This window comes from Cebidichthys violaceus, unplaced genomic scaffold, assembly GCF_023349555.1.
Source record: "Cebidichthys violaceus isolate CVI_PGR_0920_01 unplaced genomic scaffold, fCebVio1.0.p SCAF_78, whole genome shotgun sequence".
NCBI classification, from domain to species: Eukaryota; Metazoa; Chordata; class Actinopteri; order Perciformes; family Stichaeidae; genus Cebidichthys; species Cebidichthys violaceus.
The window spans coordinates 496,027-518,269 of NW_027176962.1; the positions used below are offsets into that span (position 1 = coordinate 496,027).

General features: G+C 43.8%; 1 protein-coding gene across 2 annotated transcripts in view; it reads left to right on the forward strand.

The window, feature by feature from the left end:
* lpgat1 (lysophosphatidylglycerol acyltransferase 1) overlaps positions 1-18,464 on the forward strand; it is a 34,687-nt gene extending 16,223 nt beyond the window's left edge. For both annotated transcript variants that reach the window (XM_068737333.1, XM_068737334.1), the window contains exons 5-8: positions 1,732-2,011; positions 6,039-6,165; positions 14,527-14,633; positions 15,382-18,464. In XM_068737333.1, the coding sequence (XP_068593434.1) occupies positions 1,732-2,011; positions 6,039-6,165; positions 14,527-14,633; positions 15,382-15,533 (666 nt within the window). In that variant the 3' untranslated portion in view covers positions 15,534-18,464. The remainder of the gene's footprint in view (positions 1-1,731; positions 2,012-6,038; positions 6,166-14,526; positions 14,634-15,381) is intronic.
* Positions 18,465-22,243: the final 3,779 nt, after the last annotated feature.

Here is a 22,243-nt window from a genome sequence, read left to right on the forward strand (position 1 = left end):
GTAGCGTCAGCTGGCTAGGTAGCATCAGCTGGCTAGGTAGCATTAGCATACCCAGACAGTCGATAAAGGACTGAATGAAGTTGAATCTGCACGCAGATAATATATCTCATAATCCGAGACAATATCTCGTCAACAAACAAACTTTTTGTCAGCTTGTCCCTCATCTAAAGTTAAACAACGTTGTCACTACGAGACATCTGGAGTCACAGGAATGTCACAATGATGGCATTTAACTTATCGTGCAAAAAAACAAACGCATGTTGAATTTATGGAATAAATTCTGATATTGCTCAGCCCTACTTTCTGTTTGTCAGAATACATCAGTTTATGTACATTTGATGTACTTAGATGTTGGTAATTTAAACTCAATAGGACTTGTTGGCACCAGCTCCTAAAGGACAAAGATTAAAAAATATAATAGATTTAAATAACAGAACTGCTAATGTTGTGTGTGTGCCCGCTCACCCCTCTCACTTTCTGAGCTGCAAAAACGCCACAGCCATGGCAAGGGGGAATTCATTTTTTTAGGTCATGGAAATGCTTCGCCGTGGAATTTCACATCCGGCTCTGTGCCGAGGGTGAAGCACCCTGAGCCCGCTAAGCAGCCAGGCAGACGGGCTGTGGTGGAAGGCCGTTAGCGGGCCGGTCCATTTCTGCCATCTCCCCTCTCTGTGGTCCCCTCTGGCATCCTGGTGTGTGCATTCTTCACATCCTTCCCCCAGAATAGTTCACGTCCACCCAGCACAGCCAGCATCTGGCCCAGCCTCCCAAGCATCTGCTGTCCACTCAGGATGTAGCATCACTATGCACGGCACAACACAGCAGGCTTTGATGGCCCGAGCTCGCGTACTTGTTGCACACGTCTGTAATTGGACTTTTTTTATTTTTATTTCTTGGTCCTGTTGGTGTTCTAAACCTATACTTCAAATTCAACACATTCCTCCAATTAGTCTTTCATGTTTTTATTTAAAGGATGTACAAAGCCAATGCGAAGTTTATATTCTGACTTATAATAATAATAATAATAATAATAATAATAATAACTTTATTTATATAGCACCTTTAAAAACAGAGTTTGCAAAGCTCAGTGAGACAGTCTATACGATAAAAATAAACTAAATCAAAAATAAATAAATAACAATAATAATAAAAATATATATATAATAATAATAATTTAAAAAAAATATATATTTATTTATATATATATATATATATATATATATATAATAAATAAATAAATAAATAATGTACTGTTTAGGATTTTTGAGGGTAATGCATATATTCAAAGAAACACACACACTCTGTATGCTCACATGTAGCTGCATGTGTGCTCACATGACACATGCAGAGTCCAGCCAATGCTTTTAACATGGCTTCTGACCGAGCCTAACTAAAAATCAATCCCGCTCCTCTTCGTCCTGCTACTGCTAATGCTCTTAATGTTGTCAAGGCCGCCGTGTTTTGCATCCATTTCAGTCGCGCCATTAATGCCGCTTTAAGTGCTCAGCAGAGTTTCCGCATCTAACTTGTGACTTGTGTTCGCTTGTTTTTTATTAGCTTGTATGCCGACAAGACACATCCATCTTAAAGTTAAATGAATTCAGCACTGAGCCTCAATCGTTTTTCTTTCATTTGGGGAATCGACTGAAACTGCGCTGAAAAACACTGGTGTCATAACTATAATTGTTTTGCATTGTGCATTTTCCTAACGTATTTCTGTTGTTCCCGCAGGGTAAAGCTCACCGAGACAAGCAGCTGATTTACCTGAAAGATCACCTAGAGAAATACTACCACAGCCGCGACAGGAAGTGGATAGTGCTGTTCCCCGAGGGGGGCTTCTTGCGCAAGCGGCGGGAAACCAGCCAGCTGTTCGCCAAGAAGCATTCTCTCCCCCACTTGACCCACGTCACGCTGCCTCGTCTCGGGGCCACGCAGGTTATCCTAAAAACCCTGTCGGCCCAGCAGGAGAACGGCAGCGTGGGCAGCGAGACCGGGACCCTCAACCAGAAGGGTAACTAGCCCACATTCAACCTTCTCTGATCATCTTCTGTTTTCTTTTTTACTAGAATATTTGTGGGATCAGTTTGGATCTATGACGTTTGTTGTTATTAGGGCTGTGTTTTACGACCTTAATATGTTTTTTTTAAGTATGTTTCTTGGCCCTTTTGTGTCTTGATTGGAGAATAAGAAGTAGATACAGGTGGGGAAATTACATGTCAGCTGTACATGATTTTGATTGCATTGTTCCTTGAAGCTGGAGGCCACCAGGTTGCCCCTCTTCCCTCTAAATGAACCTTCAGTAATGTTTCACTCGGTTTGTCTTGTGTTCATCTCAGCGTCTCGTCGCATCTTAAAATGAGACAAAACTGCATGCTAGCTCTCTTTGCTGTGAGGTGATTTTTCATTTTCAAATTGTCGTCATTCTGCAAAAAAAAAAAAAAAAGCACTGATTTATTGTTATTTTTGACGGCCATGGATCTGAACTGTTAAATGGATTTTGAGTGTTTTGTATTAAGACGCTTGATTCACTAAACACAAGTGAGGTTCGGATTGAATTTTGAGGTGTTCTTTGAAGTTGCGGGATTTCTTTTTCCCGTATTGATTGAATGTTCTGGCAAAAATGATGTGGTTTTTTTTACGCGCAGTCTCTGTGAAATGTAGCTCATGACAGAATGTGATCTTATGTTGGCTGGAAGGCCACGGACGGAGCATGTTTCAAACATGAAGCATTAAATCATTGCCTCTGTCCTCTGGGAGTCCCGTTTTTAAATCATAGGGGGCTGCTGGTCTAGATTGCCAGCAGAAGTGACGGGTGACATGCGGAGAGGTGCAAGGAATTGCGTCAAAGTCCCTGAAACCCCGCTGGTCATTTGCAGAGAGTCATTTTTCTGTCTAGAGACCAGCCCCAATTACAGGAAAGGAGAAAACAAACAGTATGGGAACAAACTGGGGGGTACATTTCTTACGCTACTGTCTTTACACATCTTTTACATAGATTAAAATCCAGATATTTTACAATGGTCTGTCTTTGTAGTGAAGTGACCAATTTTCTGAGAAAGGTCTTCACTTACTACCTTGGGAGAAACCAGAGTTATCCACCAATAATGCTCATGGTCTAACAAAAGGATCCAGATGACGCGGTAAACCCGCGTTCAAACGGCCCGTAAACACACAGATGCAATGAGTCCACCCAGCGGTCTCTCCTGGCTTCGGTTCAAAATCCATTTTAAGGATGTGCTGTGTTAATAGTAATTTGAAGAGACTTTGGGCCAGCACTATAGAGAACGTGGCTCAGGGACTTTAGCCTTCCACAAGTCTGCTAACGCAGCTCTGCGTCCGACGGCCTCAGCACTAACGGCAAGAGGCTGTCTGTTCGTCCCTCTGCAGGACGGACTGTCAAACCAAAGGAGGAGTGTTTCTTAATCAGCTGTCGTAAAAATGGAGATAAAGACGGGGAACTGCTTTATTTATGGGCTAAATTTTACGCTGTGTGTGCAAGTTTTTGTTTTGGCATTTCTGCAAATTTAGCACGAAGTCTGTGCAAAGTCACTAACGGCAGCAGATGTTTTGTTTATAACCTCGGGCACGAAGGGGATTTTCAAAACATTTTTAGGGTTTTACTGGCATCATAATATATATATATATATATATATATATATATATATATATATATATATATATATATATATACTTCCCCTGCTTCAGTGTGGTTCCAGTTCATATCCCAGTTCTTCCTTTTTTCTCCCCTTGTCCTTTGGTCTCTTCCAGCCGATCAGGAGGAGAGGAAGCTGGTTGCTGCAGTAGAGCTCGTCCTTCTGCTTGAATCTAGCTAATGGCATTAAAACCTAGGGCAAGAAAACACACACACACACACACACACACACACACACACACTCTCAGAAGAGCCAATGTCCCTCACTATACTCTGTGTGTGTGTGTGTGTGTGTGTGTGTGTGTGTGTGTGCGTGTGTGCGTGTGTGTCTGGCTGATGAAAGACACCGCTCTGTCTGCCTCTGACCCTCCCTGATGCTCTGCAGAGGTGCCCAGAGCTTGCTGACTCACTCGGAAGACAAATGGGCCACTTGGAGAAAATAGGATTTGATGTAAATGTGTGTGTCGCTGTGTATCAGCCGCGCAATGTCAACCGGGCTACATTCACCGGGTCACTAGTCACCAGTGAAGCTCACAGCCTGCAGAAAGCCTCCCGTGTGCGGCTCAGACCGATGAGGTTTCATGCGTTTTATCAAACTGTGTTCGCGGCTTGGCAGGTTCGCAGAGTTCACCGCTGTGAGTCATTTAGGGTGGGAACGGAGCTCCGCGTGACCCAAAGGTAGACGTGTTTTTTGATAGCGCCGACCAACCCGAGGCGGAGTCTGTCCAGGTTCAGTCGGTGGGAGGGCCCGCGCGTGGGTTTCAAGTGTTTGTAATTGGCCCGCGGAGTGGCCTGATGGGAGAGCCAGGTATCTGCCCGGTGTGTTTCCTTCCTCTTAACTGTTTACAGAAGGACGGGGCCTCTCCGATGCCATTTTTTCAATTACCGCCGCCGCCGCCGTTTATTACAGTATTGTTTGTCACGGCACACGGAGCACCAGCGATACCTTGGCTCAGGGCCCTCGCGAGAGACGGTGGCTGCCTTTCAACACACTTGGACAGACCTCTAGATCCAATTACCCACGCAGGGATCGCTGTGGTGGTAGCCGTTCCCTGCAACACCAAGGATGCCTATCAAGTCACTGTAGCAGTGATATGCAGGAGCCAGCAGCCTGTTTCTAAGCTGGTTGTTGCAGTTGTTGTTGTTGTTTTTGTAACCAGTATGATACGAAGTGAACCGAGGTGTGCATTCATTCAAAGGACTTGTGTCATTCATATCCTCACAGTTATGAAAGGCGTGGTTATCACAGTATAAACATTTTACGATAGACAAAGTTATATTCTCTCACGGGCGCACTCCATATCTCAAATATTCTCCTGCAGCTAGCATTCACAATGTCTTGTATTTTGTTGGTTACTGCTGTTGGCATTGTCTGTTGGGTCTATAACCGACGGGTGATTTATACCAACAGCCATGAAACGACATCAAAGACACTGTGTTCTCTGCTCATTTGGTAACGCACTCTTTTAAAAGGGCTTTCTCAACAGTTTAAAAGTCACACAGTTTCCCGTTTCACTGCTGTTGACTTGGATAGGTTGACATGTTGACTTGGCAAAAATGAGTCGTAGGAACGTAGCTCCGCTTCGTCACACGGTCACGGTTTGTTTACTTCTTAATAAAGACGTCGCTCTTGCTGCTCGGCGACGGCAGCCCGTGACTTTAGTCGAGCCGTTAAATATGCACTGCTTCACATCGACGTCCTCATTTTAGATGTGTCCGTGTCGACTGAGGCCGCTGGTGTTTGCTCTCCTTTTTTTTTTTTTTTTTTTTTTTTTTTTAACATTTGACAGGCTTGTTCATCTTAAAGGAACACGCCTGTCGTTTAGTTCTCGCGCTCGTTTGCCGTCAAAACCCACAGTCGGGTGTTACGGTTGTTTCATATCTGCGCGTTCAGTACAAAGACGGATCTCTGTAATGTGCATAAACACACAACACACACACACACACACACACACACACACACATTTATCGCATGTTTAGCATTCCCTCTTGTCTAACTTTTTCTTTCTTTTCCATCTGTCGTCGTCTCTTTCTTGCCCCGCCACGAGGCTTCAATTAGATTTTTTTTTTTGTGTGTGATAATTTATTGGTATCATTAACGTGACATAAAGGATTAGCTTTTGAGGTGAAAATGTTTCTTTGACTGCGACTACCAGCCACTGTTCTTAAGCTGGATGACCAGGGTTCACTGAAGGGCCGCTGAATCTCTCCTTCGCCTCAGAGCCTCGTCGGCTGAGGCTGAGCGAGAAGGCTTTCGCCGCGTGGATTATTCCAGTGTGCCGTCCTCAGAATACTGGGTGAACTCCTACCCTAGATTCCCTGCCTTTTTTCAAATGTGTCCTAACTTCCCGTATTTGTGTTTTTGTTTTTTTTTCTACCATGGCAGGTAATAAACGTAAAGGCCTGCAGTGGGTAGTAGATGTGACCATAGCTTACCCCAAAGCAAAACCCATGGACATCCAGACCTGGATCTTTGGCTACAGACCTCCTACAGTCACACATGTACACTACAGGTAAGAATAGCAAAATATGCATTTCATCATATGAGCGATCTTTAGAACCACAGAGTCACACCCCAGGTCTGTAACAGCGCTGCACCTCGGTAAACAGAGACTTTGAGGCTCCTGGGGTGACTCACGTTAGCAGCGTTCCCTTTATTCCGATGGAGGGCTTTAGGTTCATCCGCCCACTGATAACACAAGTTCACTACAGACGAACCCACCTTTGCATACCTCGTGAGTCAGCAGAACACGCCTGACTTTAAAGCTTCCCTGTGGAGCTTCAGACCTCTAGTAGCGCCGTGAAGCTGTGACTCTTTTGTTTATCTCCTGCACTCGTGTGACATTTCCAAGCACTGAATGTGACTGATTATTGTGTTTTTAAGGCAAAACACGCATAGCAGTAGTTTGTGATATTGCAGTGTTTTAAAGTACACGTTGGTTTGATATGTAACAATGGGGGGGGGAATAAAAAGCAGGCTGTAATAAAAAGTAGACTCACAGCCCATCTTGATATGCTGTTGCCAAGGATATCACTTCTCTAATACAGAGAAATGCCTTTGCCCCTCCACATTGTCCTGCCGTCGGTGTCCTTCAGGTTCCCCTCTGTTGCTAATCTACGCCACTCGAGGATACGCTGAAGGTGGGCCAGGATTAGATTTTCTGTAGGCTCCGCTCAGGATGAACGCGGCCCTCTGTGCATCGTCTCGACAGGCTAGATCATAAGTGACGTAACCGAACTCTGAGCGGCAGTCATCAAGCAGAAGTCATCTCGACCAGCCTCCTGTCTAAAGCGCGCGTGTGCGTGTGCGTGTGTGTGTGTGTGTGTGTGTGTGTGTGTGTGTGTGTGTGTGTGTGTGTGTGTGTGTGTGTGTGTGTGTGTGTGTGTGTGTGTGTGTGTGTGTGTGTGTGTGTGTGTGTGCAGGGTATAAAAAGGGCAAAGTTACAGATGATTTATGAACTCTTGGCTTGCTGGCTCCTCTCTTGAGGCGTCTCCTCCCACGTGGGCTAAAGCTAAGCGCTCATTAAGTCTAATTAGAAGAGCAGAGGATGCTCTAGTCCCCACCCCGCCGCTGAGACTCTTTAATCAGCCATTGACACGATCAGCTCCCCCTCACTCGGTCAGCAGCTCTGCAGGCTGAAGGCCCAGCTGTTCCTGTAACAAGTGTGCACCCTCGGCTCCGGTCGTGTAGATGACGCTGATCAGCCAGAAGTTAGGCCTCCATGCAGAGGTGCCGAGTCAACAAGAGGATTAATCTTCCTGCCTGATCAAGGGAACGCTGTGGTGGGGGGGGGTGAGCAATGTGATGCAGACAGGAGAGTCTGCTAGACAGGAGTATCCCCCTCCCCAACAGAACCATATTTTTTTTTACTCCGAAAAAGCTTCCAATGATGTCTTCTACTACCAAAAACAAAAAGAGGCTTCCCTGTCTCGCTGTGTGTTTCAGAGTGTGTCACGCCTCCTCATCCCCTTCTATTGTTGTTGTTGTTGCTTCTATTGTGATGACCTCTGAATTCATGGTGTTTGTCACAAAACATTCCGAAAAAGGGAAACCTCAGACCTCGCATGCGGCGGCAGCAAGCAGAGTGTCAGCTGTCGGCTCTTATTGATGATTCAGCATGTTGTGTGTACCGGAGCTCCCTGATTGGATGTTCAGCTCTGCAAATCAGTGACTTCATCCATTTAAGTGAGGCTTTTTTTTTTTTTTTTTTTTTTTTTTTGCATTCACCTCTTCTTCTGTTGTTCTACATGAAGCAGCAGAAGACCGTTTCACCACATCATGAAACTGGTTGGCTAGTTTAATCCTTGTTCTTTTGTTTCTTTGGGGTTGTTAACACTGACTAGTTACTTCCTCCCTCGTATGTATATATAATATATATAATATATCTATATATATATATATCTATATATCTATATATATATATATATCTATATATCTATATATAGATGCACAGGAGTCCTTTTCTGGGCTGCATAGATCACTGCGCCTCGACTTCAAACGAGGCCGCTGAGAATTTCCCAATATTCTAGATGAATCCACGTCGAGCAGTTTTTTTTTATTATTATTATTATTATTTTTTAATACTTCCACCTCCCTCCTTCTCTCGCTGCCTCCACACCTCACCCCTCAGCCCCACCTGCCCTCTCTCCACATAATCTCAGCCTTCCAGATTGCGGCATCATAAGCCCTCTGTGAATGGCAGATGGGAGAGCTAGGTGGGTGTACGGAGGCAGAGCGAGGGCAGCAGTGGGTGTTAAATATGTTGAAATCCTTTTCTTTTAAAGGCACCATCTCCTCTCTTTCTTTCTGTCTGTTTTTTATTTTTTTTATTTTTTTTTGTGCTGCTCTGTGCGTTTCTGAAAGCTGCTGTTTGAAAATATCTAAAAGGTGATTTATTGTGTCTTGAGTGTGCCTGGTCTGGTCGTCACGCGGACGCTCTCTAGCTGCACACCTGGCTTTCTCTCCGAGACGAGGCACTCGCACAGAAGTGGTTTCTTCTCTTGAGCACTTTGTAAAAAGGCTGCAAGTTCGTTGTTACTAGATGTAAATCTGACGTGACATTTCCTACTTTTTTTTACTTCCTGAGGTTCATTCAACACCTCTCATACACGTGTGTTTTACATGCGAGGGTATTTAGTACCTTATTGTTAGAGATAATTGATGAGTAGACGAGTTTTCTTTTTCCAAAGCTTGGGGTCTTCAGACGACATCTCGGTCATAAAAGGCACTGAAATTACTTAACCGAAAAAAGCAAATGCCTTAGAAGTTAAATTGAGTTGATCTCAATTCAGTCTTTGGTTTGTTACGCCTTTAGAAACTGGAGGGCCTTTCAAAAGATACTTGGCAGGTGATTGAATGAATCATCTTTTCAATCAAACTCCTGCATATGCAGGTTATGAGAAACATCTTTTCCATCAAGGAAATGTTATGTCGGTTAGTTTTTTATTATTGTGTGACTTTGGGTGTTTTTAAAGGATTTGTTCTGATTCTGATTTGTGGACGATACAGTTTGTGTCCTACTTCTTTACACCGAAACTGACTTCAAACGTGCTAAATACAGATCTGTGTGTGTGTGTGTGTGTGTGTGTGTGTGTGTGTGTGTGTGTGTGTGTGTGTGTGTGTGTGTGTGTGTGTGTGTGTGTGTGTGTGTGTGTGTGTGTGTGTGTGTGTGTGTGTGTGAGAGACTATAAAGTCAACACAGGTCATGTAGTCCACGTCTGTGACGGTGGGTTTATGGCCTCTGCACTGATAAGAGGTTGACGCTCTCATGCTAAGCCGTTGTTAACCTCCACACCCTCCACAGTCACAGGGACCAGGTGAGAGTGTGCTACAGGTCAGGAGATCCCTTTCTTAGTGGGATGGGTTCAGTGGCGGTTAAGCTTTTTGAGTTTTAATTTCTCGTGGGCGGTCTGCTTTCACGCCACGCGCCATGAGCCGAGACCTTCGGGTGTTTAGTCCGCGCCGGAGTTCGGTCCGCGGCTTTCACGCCAGCATAATGGAACGGAATCCAGCCGGCAAAGCTGCTTGCGATACCGACAGCTTTCGTATATCGCCTGTGAAATATGTAAATGTAGGGACATTATAAACATGTAATATAATACTAGCAGCCATAAAGAAAGACTGATGACACAGATGTTACAAGCTCATGTGTGTTCCATGTGCAGTATGTGTCACTGGGTTGTGACGCATGATGGAAACAAAGAGTTCCTTCACCTTTTTAACTCCCTTTTACTTAAAGTGTCGAGTCAATTCTAAAGAGCTTTAGTGTCAAAATTCATTTCTAAGTCATAGGAAATCAATAATGGTCAAAACAAAAATGACATCAACTTTCTACACAAGTTAGAAACGTTATGAGGCTCATTGATGCGATGAATTTACCAAATATGACGACATCATCGTCAGAATAGAGATGTTGTTCACTTTATGATCAGCTGTTCGTCTACATCTGCTTGTTTTACTCTCCTAAAGCAAGAGTTCCGTTTTAGCCACTTGGCTCCTGTGACATCACACAAGTGGATTATATATTAGTTTAAATAAAGTGCCGTTTCTGTTGTTGTTGTTGCTCTAAAACACCCGATGACACGAGTGCACATGTAGCGTATGTCCGTGAGCTGAGGCCGCTGTCAGTTGTTTCTAATTGTAGAACGTAATGAAAACATTTTCATCAGTCTCCAGAAATACGGAGCAATATTGCGACGGCTCATTAAAAGCTTCTCTTCTTTTTTTTCTTTTTTTTTTTTTTACATCTGCCTGTGAAGATTTTGTCATGTCCAAACTATTTCCTGGAACACAGACGGCCTTGAGCGAGACAAGAAGCAGATTAAAGACTAAATGGAGCAATTAACAAGTGGGCTCCCACCGCCCCTCAACTTCTCTCTTGATTGCAGATAAAGCTTTTGGCTTTCTGCAAGCGAGAGCCCAGAGGAGCGCTTTGCTTATGGGACCTCAAAAGTACAATTATACAAGGAAAGCGACGTCATAATTGATCCAGTGTAGCACAAATCCAATAAAAGCGTACGCATTCTTTATCATACTTTTATTTAAAGCATTGCTTTAGCTGGTAAAACTGACCCTCTCTGCCCCACGAGGATTGAGAGAAAGAACTCGAAGGCAGCCGTTTTGGGATTTGGAGCTTCGCTGCACGTAGATGAGGACTGTTCTCTAAACTAGAAAGAGACAGAGCGCGGGATGGGAGACTTCTCCCCAAGCAACACTGGCTGTTAATTTCAATATTCACCTTTTGCCACATTCTGCCCGAGAGCGGGCCTCCCAGGGCACCTCTTTGTTTCTCAAGATCTCACAGCAAGAGAGATTTTAGGGACGCATGGAGTCCCCGAACAATGAGCGGACTCTACCAGCACAATTAAATTAGCTTCCCAGTGCCGGTTAGGAGGGGGACATAACATCGTAAAGAATAAGAGCTTTACAGAAGCTAAATGGTTCAAACAAGGCAGCGAGTATGGAGCATCAACAGTGTCTGATTTGCAGCCTTCACAACCTGAATTTATATTTAGAAACACAGAATTTAACTGCAATAATATCACTTGCCATGAGTAATCCGGAACAACAAATTGTTGAAAATGGCAGCATGATATTGTTGAATGTATTGATTTAAAGCACCCCTCAATAGTTTGTCTGAAACGCAGCTTTAACTTCGTCATGTGATGTGATTTAGTGTTTTAATTCAAGTCTCACCCCCCCCCCCCGACTTACAGCTGAACATTTAGCCCATTCCGTAGACGGTACCTAGATATGATTGCGTATCGCCACTCGGCCTCAAAGCACAGATCTTTATATCGGCCAGTCCCACCCAGCACACACGCGTGGCAGAAGTCAGATTAATGGTTATTTACAGACGAAGCTGCAGCTCTCGCTCAGCTGTCCGTGTGGCCGCCGCGGTGTCCGGTTAACAAGCCGCCCGCTGCCAAATGGGTTGGGGTGGAAAGGAGAGTGCTGCCGTGGCCCGGCGCCAACGCGTCACCACCGGATCCCACCACTGCTGCCAGACTTGTGCTCACTCCGGCTTCTCAAATGTGACGATTTGATTACAGTTACTTGTCGCCCTAATCCGAAAATAACCCACGTGACTGGAGCGAGGCGGCGCTATTGGTAGGTCTGGGAGATTCTTCAAACAAACCTGGTCGATGAATCGATGAGCCTAATTATGTTTCTTTGCTCTGGACCTGAATCGGTTAACCTCAACTCCACGGCGAAAGATCCAGATTTCTGCAAGAATAGTTCAGCTGCAGGAACGCTCTGTGGCCGCCACCTACCACCCAAGTCCCCAACCGCTCAGACCTCCTGGTACTTGTCCCAAGCCGGCTCCTGTTGTCCTCCGACGGCGTTACGGAGCGATCTGTTTACGTCTAAGAGTCGAGGAGAAGGACTTTGGCAGACTTCCTCTGCCGGAGCTGCTGTGAAACGCTCTCTGGGCTCGCATGTGTTCCATTCATTTATTTACTTACTTATATTTAATGACAACACTTTCACCAATCACTGCTGTGAAGAAGAAAAAAAAAATACAGAATTTTCACTCTTAATGGGAACTATGTGCGGCCGAAAACCACAAATTACAGGAAAACACGTCTTTTATTGTTCCAGCGGTGGCGCGCTTGATTCATACTCTGTTTTCGTCGCTGCTTTGTGTCCACATATCATCGTATCAGTGTTACTTTTGAGAGGAATCATTGGGGTCTGTTGATCTCAGCCTCTCTCTGAATGCGTTTTCTCCCTTTTCTGCTGCTTTAAGGACCCATCAGTGCTGGTGGTTGGTTCCTACCAGTAACCTGAAAGACACCCGATCGCCACAGACTCAGTGGGAGAAACACTGTGGAACGTCTCGCTTTCGCCTGCAATCGGCCTATCGGTTGGCCTAACAGCAGCGTAGCTCCGGATCCACTCGCTTATCTTCAAAAAGTCAGCGTTGGTAGAACTTTAAATAGGTGGATGTTAGTCCGTTTTTATATTTAAGAGTTTCACGCCACTGGGGACATAAAAGTTGCTCTGTTCAAAGAGGCTCTTGTTCAGACTTGCCACAGAGCAACACCCACACCGTGAACTGACGGATAATGAGTTACATTACTGTCACCAAACAGAAGTCTGCGTCGAGCCGTCGGCCCTTCTGATCTGTGGAACGAGGACGGCGAGCCTTTTCCCGGTTTGGGCGAACAACCGGCTTCGGCACAAAGATCATGTTTTTACTGCACCGACGTCCTTTTTACACCGATAAAACACTGAGTACTGGCTCAGCGAGAGAAAAGAGAAAGCTCTATGGAAGCCTTTTAATCAGACTGGAAAAACAATATTATCAACGGGTTATGCTTTTTAAAAACATCTTTCATTTGTCATGTGGACACTCAATCATGTGAATACTTTCTTGGGAAATTAGGGCTGAAACTGACAATTGTTTTATTATCAGTTGACCCGCTAATGTTCTCGATTAAATGTCAGAAAAATGTCAAATTTCTCAGAACCAATGTTGATCAAGTTCCATGTGACGATGTGTCCAAATTCCAAAGATCAAAAACTGCTTGAACAGTAACGTAATGATCGATTAATCATTTCTAGAATTAGTTACCGATTCATTTTCTATCTCAATCAGTCCTCAGCTCAACTTTAGGCCACTAATCATCAGAATAAAGGCTCATTCTGAGCAGAAATGCCTCATTAAAAAGACACACTCATGATTTATAATCTATTTTGTAATATTGATGTTTTAATTTAAGGTATAGTGGCTCATTGATGTGTTCTTTCCTGCAACAGAGTGGGGAAACATATTCTTCAACTGGATTTAAACCACGAGACATCCTGCTGTTACATTTAGCTTTTTAAATATATATATATATATATATATATATATATATATATATATATATATATATATATATATATATATATATATATATATATATATATATATATATATATATATAGATCACTTCAGTAATCAATACTGGGACACGTCTCACCACCCTCTTACAGAAGCTCTCCTCCTAGGCGCAGATGATCTTTAATGGTTGATGTGATCCAGGAGCTGCTGGTCTGAGGCAGGAGGCTGTAACCTCTGTTTGAAGGTGACCAGGAGCTGCTCTGTGTGCAGCCGACTGGGGACCCCTTCTGGCTAGAGACCAGACTTCATCAGCACTGGCTTGTAAAAGTGACCCTGCATTATTTTCACAATGTCAACCGGTGCAACAGTCATTCTTTTCTTCTAAAAAGAGTGTTTCGGCCTGCTGGAGATGGTTCATTTGAGGAATAAACGGCTAGTGGAGCTCGACAATTGGATGTCAGTCGACGGGACATATTTTTCCTCTTCTCAAATATTAGGATTTGCTTGTTTCTTTCATCTTCTATAATAGTAAAGTGAATATTTTTGGGGGGTTTGCGCTGTTGATTGGACAACTTCTAACTTTACAAAATACAATTTCTCTTAGTGGATACAAACAATTGATTAAGTAACATTTTCTAGCAAATTAAATCTTTAAACTTTAAACATTTAATTGGTAAAAAAAGTTGAGTATCAATTTTTTTCTTTTCTTTTTTTTTTTTACTTTTTCTTCCCACACACAAGTATTTTGCGGAGCTCCACGACTTGTCTCCGTCTCCCGTCAGGACCTCCTCAGCACTCGCGTCTCTCTGATGAGCGAGCTAATGAATATCCACGAAACATGCTGAAGCTCCAGTAAACACAGAGCGCTGTAATAGATTCCAGCTTTAAACGCTCCGCTCCGCTCAGGGACCCCCGGCTGACGCCCTGAGTTTGGACAGCAGCGTCTACGACCGATCAATGCAGACAGTTTGTGCCGAGTGAGACTTTGGGTAAATCTTTTTTTTGTGTGCGTTTCATCTCTCTCTCTCTCCCCTTCTCCTTCAGGATGTACCCAATAAAAGAGGTTCCCGTGGAGGCGGAGGCTCTGACTGACTGGCTGTATCAGAGGTTTGTGGAGAAAGAAGAGTTGCTGACCCACTTCTACGACACAGGTCTGTCTCACCATGTCAGTTTGTTAAAGTCTGAATTCTCCTCAATTTTACATATAAGACATATAAACTATAACGAAACGGCAGCTATGATACATATCTTTTCTATTTAAAAAAAAAAATTTTTTTTAAAGTATTTGATAGAATCGTATTCAATGACTGTTTACGTGCACAAAATATTTATTTATTCACTACGGTAACTAGTGTGGAGTGCAGAGCAACGTCTTTGGTGAGCAGGCATATGGAGATGCAAAGCAAAAAAAAAAATGTGACCAAGAAACTGTGTTTCTCCAGGAACCCCCTGATTGTGGAAAGCAGGTTTCTTGTCGCATGATGTTTAAAACGTCTGCCTTATAGAGACGTCAGTCTGTAACTTGTCATTCGTGATCGGCGTCCATCTCCTCAGTGCTGTGTTCGTCACGCGCCGTCCGAAGAGACGTTCTACTGGAGCTGGAGTCGGCCGTCTCTCATGGGGCCCAGATGTAGCGGCTGCAAATGATGAGACTGTCGAGACTCCCAGCAGCAGCAGCAGCAGTCCTGTAACCTCAGTGCTCCAGACGTTGCTCTGTGGTTCACATCGACACTAGCTAAAATACATCAAACTGGCATTTCTTGCAACCGAGGACATTATTACAAATTGTTAAGAAATGAATACTTCAGTTTTTCCAGACTTTAAAAATCGCAACATCTTGGTCGAACACATTTGAAGTAATATTAGTGACTCTGTCTGTATTTCCGTCCTCCTCGTCAGGATCATTCCCCTCTCAAGACGGACAGAAGGAGGCGGTCCCCCGGCCGCTGGCCCTGTACCCCGTGTGGCTGTGCGTTATCCAGTCGTTAGCGTTCGCCTCCGGCTACGCGTGGTACCGCGTCCTCCAGTACCTCTACTGCTGTTTATTTTGAGCGCGCTGATGAGGCGAGAGTCTTTTGTTGGACCACTGGAAAAGCCTCAGGATCAGTTGGTGTGTGTGTGGCCCAGTGTCATACCTGCCCCTCCCCCCACCCCCACCCCCCCTCCACCCTCCTCCCCCGCCCTACGATGGATGAATGTACATTTACAACAGTGGAGAGACTTAACAGGAATCAACAACAAAAGAAAAACAAAAAAAACATATGAAGAACGCAAACACACACACACACACACACACACACACACACACACACACACACACACAGAATGCAAACACAATAGGAAACTGGTCACAGGCATAGCAGACTTGCACACAGCCCTAACGCCACACACTCACTCCAACGGCCTGGCAGAATAATCTCTCGCACTCGTCACGACACACATTTCGATGTTTACACGTCCTCATACACGTAGACGCTCACAGGTACATAACTTTTTATTCGAAGTGACCGAAACGAGGCTCAGGACTCCTCCAGAGGACGCTCCGGACCGGACTCTCTCTGTTCCCCTCCTAGGCTTTAGCCGTAGTAGTTTTACAGAGTATAGAGTGTGTATGGACGCGTGAGTGAGTGAGTGAGTGAGTGAGTGAGTGAGTGAGTGAGTGTGTGTGTGTGTGTGTGTGTGTGTGTGTGTGTGTGTGAGAGAGAGAGAGAGAGTGTGAGTATATGTGACTAGAAGCATAATGTCTGCCCTTGTTCTTCTTCCTGGCGAGAGTTGATGAAGCCCACTGGACCTCTCTTTCGGCTGCTGACTAGCCGGCTGGCCACCTCTTCCAGAGCGAGCGGCCGTATGGACGACGAGGCCGCGCAGCCCGCTGCTCCTCTGGCCTTCATTGCACTAAGGATCCATACTGCCCTAACTGCTCCCTGTCCTAGGAGATATTCCTGCGTGGTAGCCGTCAAATGTTTTCATTTTTCTTTTTTTCTTTTTTCTTCCCTTAACCTGCATATCTCCACAACAACGGCCACTGTATTTGTTGTTGACGTCTTTTTGTCAAATTTACCCCCCCCCTTCCCCATGTCGAGGCAGTATTCTGAGCTCACTGAGAAAGGAGGATAATGTTTACACTGGCAGCCCTGCTGAAAGCCTAAAGGGATGGTGGCAATGATGCGGCTCTTGATTTAAGGATTTCTTTGTCAGGCGTTGGAGGGAGCGAGAGGAGAAGGTGCCGAAGTGCTTATTTAAAAAAAATATATATATATAAAAAAAGGAAGAAAAAAAAAGAAGAAGATGGTGGCACATGGAGCGAGAATTGCAGTCTGATCGCCTAAAGAGCAACTCCCTCGTTGTGGATTCCCCTTTTCATGCTCTGCTCTCCAGCAGTCGTACACACACACACTGACACAAACATGTGCACACACAGCCATGTGCAGCTACACACAGCAGAGTAGACGTCTGTCGCGAAGGATCATCTCAGCAAGCCAGACTGAGAAGGCAGAGACTCTTATTCCCCCATTGGACTACATAGTTTTACAAATATTTAAGCCATATGCTTAGTGTCGTCGGGTGGGGAAAAAGAAATGGGGGAAAAATATGATTTTTTTTATAGAAAGCTACCCTAATGTTCAGCATTCTAAAATAGAGATTTTGGCTTACAGAACTATAGGTGTCATTACTGTAAATTTACAGCATAACCTGCCTAAGTGAGTGTGTGTGTGGTTGTCCTATTCTCTTCCCCCCCCACCCTTTTTTTGATATTTATGATTCATGTCGTGTTGCTCTGTTACTTCAGAGTATGGCGGCAATTTCATGAGTGGTCAAATTTTGATTTCATTTTAAATTACATGAAACTGTCGTCTTCATGTCATGGTATGTTTAAATCTTGTACATAACGAAGCTGAGGAAGAGTTTTAATTGTTAGAAATGACGGCAGCCGTTTTCTTTTTTTTTGTTCTGTGATAATTTCAGAGAAATTTAGTTTTGAAAAGTCAATGTTTTAAAAAAAAAAAAGAAGAAGAAGAAAGGATTTTCCCTTCATTTCTCAGTGTTGACCTTTTTTTTAATTTTGTATTTGTTTGTTTGTTCATGTCGAGTTCTTGACCTGGAGGTTGTTGTGTGCTTCAAGACATTAGAGCGACTGTGCGTCCGTGTTCTGGCTGACTCAGCGACACACGGGGCCCACTTTCAAACTTGTACCGTTGTACATTTTTACGTCATCAGGATGTCGTGGAAAACCTTGAATATCAAGCCTTACCTGATGTCCCGGTGGACCACAATCCCCCAAAAATAATAATGCTGTTTCCTCACACTCCCTCTCGGCAAAACATTTTGTTTTTAAGGATCGTTTCGTGGCGTTGAGCTCAAAACTGGGCCAGTGGAGGAAGGAATCGCTCTTCACTGAGGAGGGAAGCTCTGGCAGGGCCCTGCAGTGACGCAGCTGTTCCCTCTCAAATACACTTGTGTTGTGGTTTTGAGGTCCATCGTGTAATTTGCTTAGTCTGCTTGAATTATGAAGATTATAGGGGAGCAGCAGTTATCATCATCATCATCATCATGAACAAAATGCATAAAATGTGCCCCTGTTGGTGGGAACTGTGTGTGAAATGAGAAGAAACGGGCCTGACTGGGTCGGTACTAACTTTTTAAATCAGGAGGTAAATGTGACTCATCCAGCGGCCCTTTCAGATTCCCCTCCGCCGTGAGAGTGAAACGAAGCTTCATCTTTCTTTTTTCCTCACCTTTTCACTTCTTTTCTTTTCTTTTTTTTTATTTATTTATTTTTCTGACAATGTTTCCAAAGAAGGCAGGGAAAAAATGTTTTCCTCGATGTGGTTTTAGGAAATAAACACAATAGGGATTTAAACAAATTATACTAGAGCTGTCTGTAATTTTCCATTTTGTACTTCTCCTTTAATTCCTAGCTGCACAGCCATTTTACAACACAAAAGACTTGTGCTGGAATAAAACATCATAAAGAAGCCAAACAGTGTTATGCTTTCTTTAACCAGTTGTATACACTTCAGTAGTGTATAAGGTTTTCAGTTATCGATGCATTGGACATTTAAAGGATTATGTCAACATTTTTGGGAATTATGCATAATCACTTTCTTGCCGAGAATTAGATGAGAAAAAAGTGTCATACCTGTCTGTTAAATATGTAGCTGCAGCCAGTTAGCTTAGCTCGGCATCTTTAAGAAAAATTGGTAAGGAGCTGAGAAATAAAATGAGATTTTTAATATATAAATAGAGTAAAATAATTGAAGTTCAATTGATTGGTGGTAAAGGGAAATTAAGCTTTTTGCTTTATTTAACTGACTGAAGGTTAAAGGAAAAAGTATAAAGCTTTATATTTATTTTTACATTTCATTTTATCTAATATGTATTGACTTATCCTGTTATACATGTGACTTGTCTGATAACCTTTACTTAATTTTGGCTCCATGTTATGTGGGGGGGTTATGTGCCAACCATGGAAAAGTGCCTTGTAGCTTTAATACTTGTATTTATCATGTTAATTGGTGTTTATAACTTGGATATGTATTTATTTTCTCTTGTGGACGGCTGGCAGGCTGGCTGTTTCTCTCTGCTTCCCGTCTCATATTTAATCAAGTTAGCTTCGTATTTAACCAACAGGAAGCCCCATCAATCGTCTCATCTAACGTGAACCGATGAGCATGTTTACCTCAAACTATCCTTTAATTCTCCCACAGCACGTAGGAATCCTGAGGGTCCGACAGGAAAGCCTCCTTTTGTAACTGATTTTAAATTACATTCTTGTTCCGAGTGTTCTCTTTTGTCTGCAAATGTAAATGTCATCTTTCACATTTTCACTTCACTCAGTCGCTGGCTGAGAACGGTCCTGTGCCCGTTGTTTAACTGTGGTGTCAGTCACCGGCTGTTGAAAGTCACTGGTTTGTATTACACAGTTCTGATGTCAGCTGTGACGCCCAGTCTCTTGGTATTGGTGCTTGGGTCACTGTGACCTCTCCTTACCCTTCCACACGGTTTACTGCTGCATCATCCACCAAGGGATTATTAGTGTTTCCTGTCTGGACTGTAAGGGGAAAATATGTATATTGAGGTTGGAGGTTAGAGAGAGGGAAGCACTCTCAGGAGAAATAAAGAGGTATTCAGTAAATGTAAAGGTACTCAGACCTGCATTCAAAATCGTACAGTATTCTCAGCAAAATGATGTTCAAGTAACAAAAAGTTGAAAGTACTTGTGAGTGTTATATACGGTACATCACGGAATCTATTATCACCTTTGTATTGATATGTGAGCAGCATATTTGTTGTAGTTGGTTAATCTAAAGCTTTGTTTTTTAAGATTGATACCACTCTTAAATAGATATGAAGCTAGCTAAAGCAGGCCGCCAGTTAGCTTAGCTTAGCTTAGCACAAAGACCTGAAACGGCTAGCCTTACTCTGTCCAAATATTTGTCTAGCTGCACTTTTTAAAGCTCACTAATTAAGATGTCCTGAGCTATTTATATACTGGGACCAGTTGTCAGGCAACCAGTAGAGACCTCAGGAAGTTACTAATCCAAGACATGAAAACGTTTCATAACCACCTTCATAACTTCTGTTTTTTCCTTCGTATTAAACAAGCAAGATATAATATGTTAGTGAGGGAGCTTGTAGGTGCTGGTTGGCAGATAATGTTATTTTGAAACCAAGCCAGGCTAGTCGTTTCCCTCCGTTTCCAGTCTTTGTGCTAAGCTAAGCTAACTAGCTGCCTGCTTTAGCTTCATATCTATCATGCAGCCATGAGAGTGGTATCGATCTTCTCGTCTTAACTCTGGACAACAAAGCCAAAAAAAAGAGTATGCGCCGCAATATCTAACCCAATTTCTTTTCCAGTACTTGAGTAAATGTATTTAGTTACATTCCACGGCTGGCACTGTGAGTTTCCATCAGCACCAACCGTTAGAGATATGTGGAGGGTCTTCAGGAAAGCCGCGCGCTACAGGCGACCAATGGCAATTGAGGTTGAAAACAGCAGGATGTGAGCTGGAAAATGGGATTAAATATGCACGAAGCTTCAACAACCAAAGGGCTACCAGGCAGGAGCCATGGTGGCTTTTGCTCAGCGGGGGGGGGGGGGGGGGGGGGGGGGGGGTAGTATCACCCTGCATTGATACTCCTCTTCCTCAGTACAGCTCCTCTTAAGATCACCCACATTACACAGGCAAAATTCGTCTCCAGAGGAACTTTTGTGTCCTCTGCAGAAGTAGTGATCCTCCTCGGACACCTGCAATTAACTATTTCACGGGTACTGCTCCCCAAGGCCTTTAATGTCACACTTTGATGCCTGCTCCCTCATGAATGCTGCGGTGGTGGCAGTGTCCCTTGAGTCAGCAAGCACTAAAACATCCAGCTGTGAAGAGGAGGGCCGGGCTGAACGTCTGTGCAGCAGCTGCTGGCCCCTCAGGAGAGCACGATGAGGGCTGGTCGGACCCTCTGTGTTGTCAGGATCACACGTTCCTCATATCAAAATCGCGAGAAGTATATTCGCTTTTTAGTGTCAAACCATGCGGATGGGTTTCAGTTTTCTGTCTCCACCCCAATGCAATGGCGGTAAACCGAATTTCATTTGGGAAAACCTCTTACCAGGGTCAGCATCTCTCAGTATAAACCTCTGCACATGAGAAGGAAACTACTTTTATTATTATAACAGATGTTCCTGCGCTTTGTTTTGCACCAATGAAACAATCATATAGTGTTAATCTGTGAGCTTTAGAGGTGCTGGTAGGTGGATTTTGTTGTGTTCAGACAAAGCCAAGCTGGCTGTTTCCACCTGTTTTGTCTTTATGCTAAGCTACGCTAAGCTAAACGGCTGCTGGCTGTAGCCTCCATTTAGCAGACATGAGTGGTATCAATCTTCTCATCTCACTCTCTGCAATAATATTTAATATTTACTGTAATTAGCCTAATTATTAGCATATCAGTCTGAACGTCTAAAGAAAAGAAAGCACCCAGGTGATTGTAATTAAAAAATGTCGGTCACCTTTGTGTGTGTTATCTTGTCTTGAGAAGGCTCTTTGAGGGGAAATTGCACCCAAAAAAGAAAGAGTACCATTAACCTCCATAACGGCGTCACAGTGACACCCCCCCCCAGCAAAGGTGAAGAGGTTATCCTGTGACGGAGCCGTCCGTCACTCTTTCTCAACTCTTGGCCTTTAAACGTGAGAGCGGCCTCGGGCAGCTGACTGTCTCTCTTGTTTTTAGCTGTCAGTTTTCCGCTCTACTCCCTCCCTCCCTCCCGCCCGCCGCCATTCCTGGCTGATGTCCAAACTCCTCCAGCTCTTTGTAGGAGTGACCTTTGCAGAGGCAGACTGACAGACCGGCTCTGGCGCTCACTCTCTTGGTGGTGTGAGTTTTGTCAGTGTGTGGTACGCTGGCAGCAGAGAGGCAGAAAGAGGATGATTTGAACACAACTGTTTACTGAGGCTTCCCCCGCTGAGAGGGACGTTACTGACAGACGACTCAAAGCAGGGATCATGCATCACAGTGTGCTTGTGATGAGAAAATAATCTTTTATCTGCCATAGGAATTCTGAAATGTAATTCAAAATTGTTCATGCTGTTGCTCCAGCTAATAGCCAGATCTAACCAGTTTGATCTCAGTATGATTCAACAAGGTGATCTTTATGTAAATTAAATTTAGACATATTATTAATTCAATGTAATCCTTGCTTACATTTTAGGCAAAGAAAAACCAACATAAATATCTAAAAAGGGCTGTTTAGATATAAAAACATTAA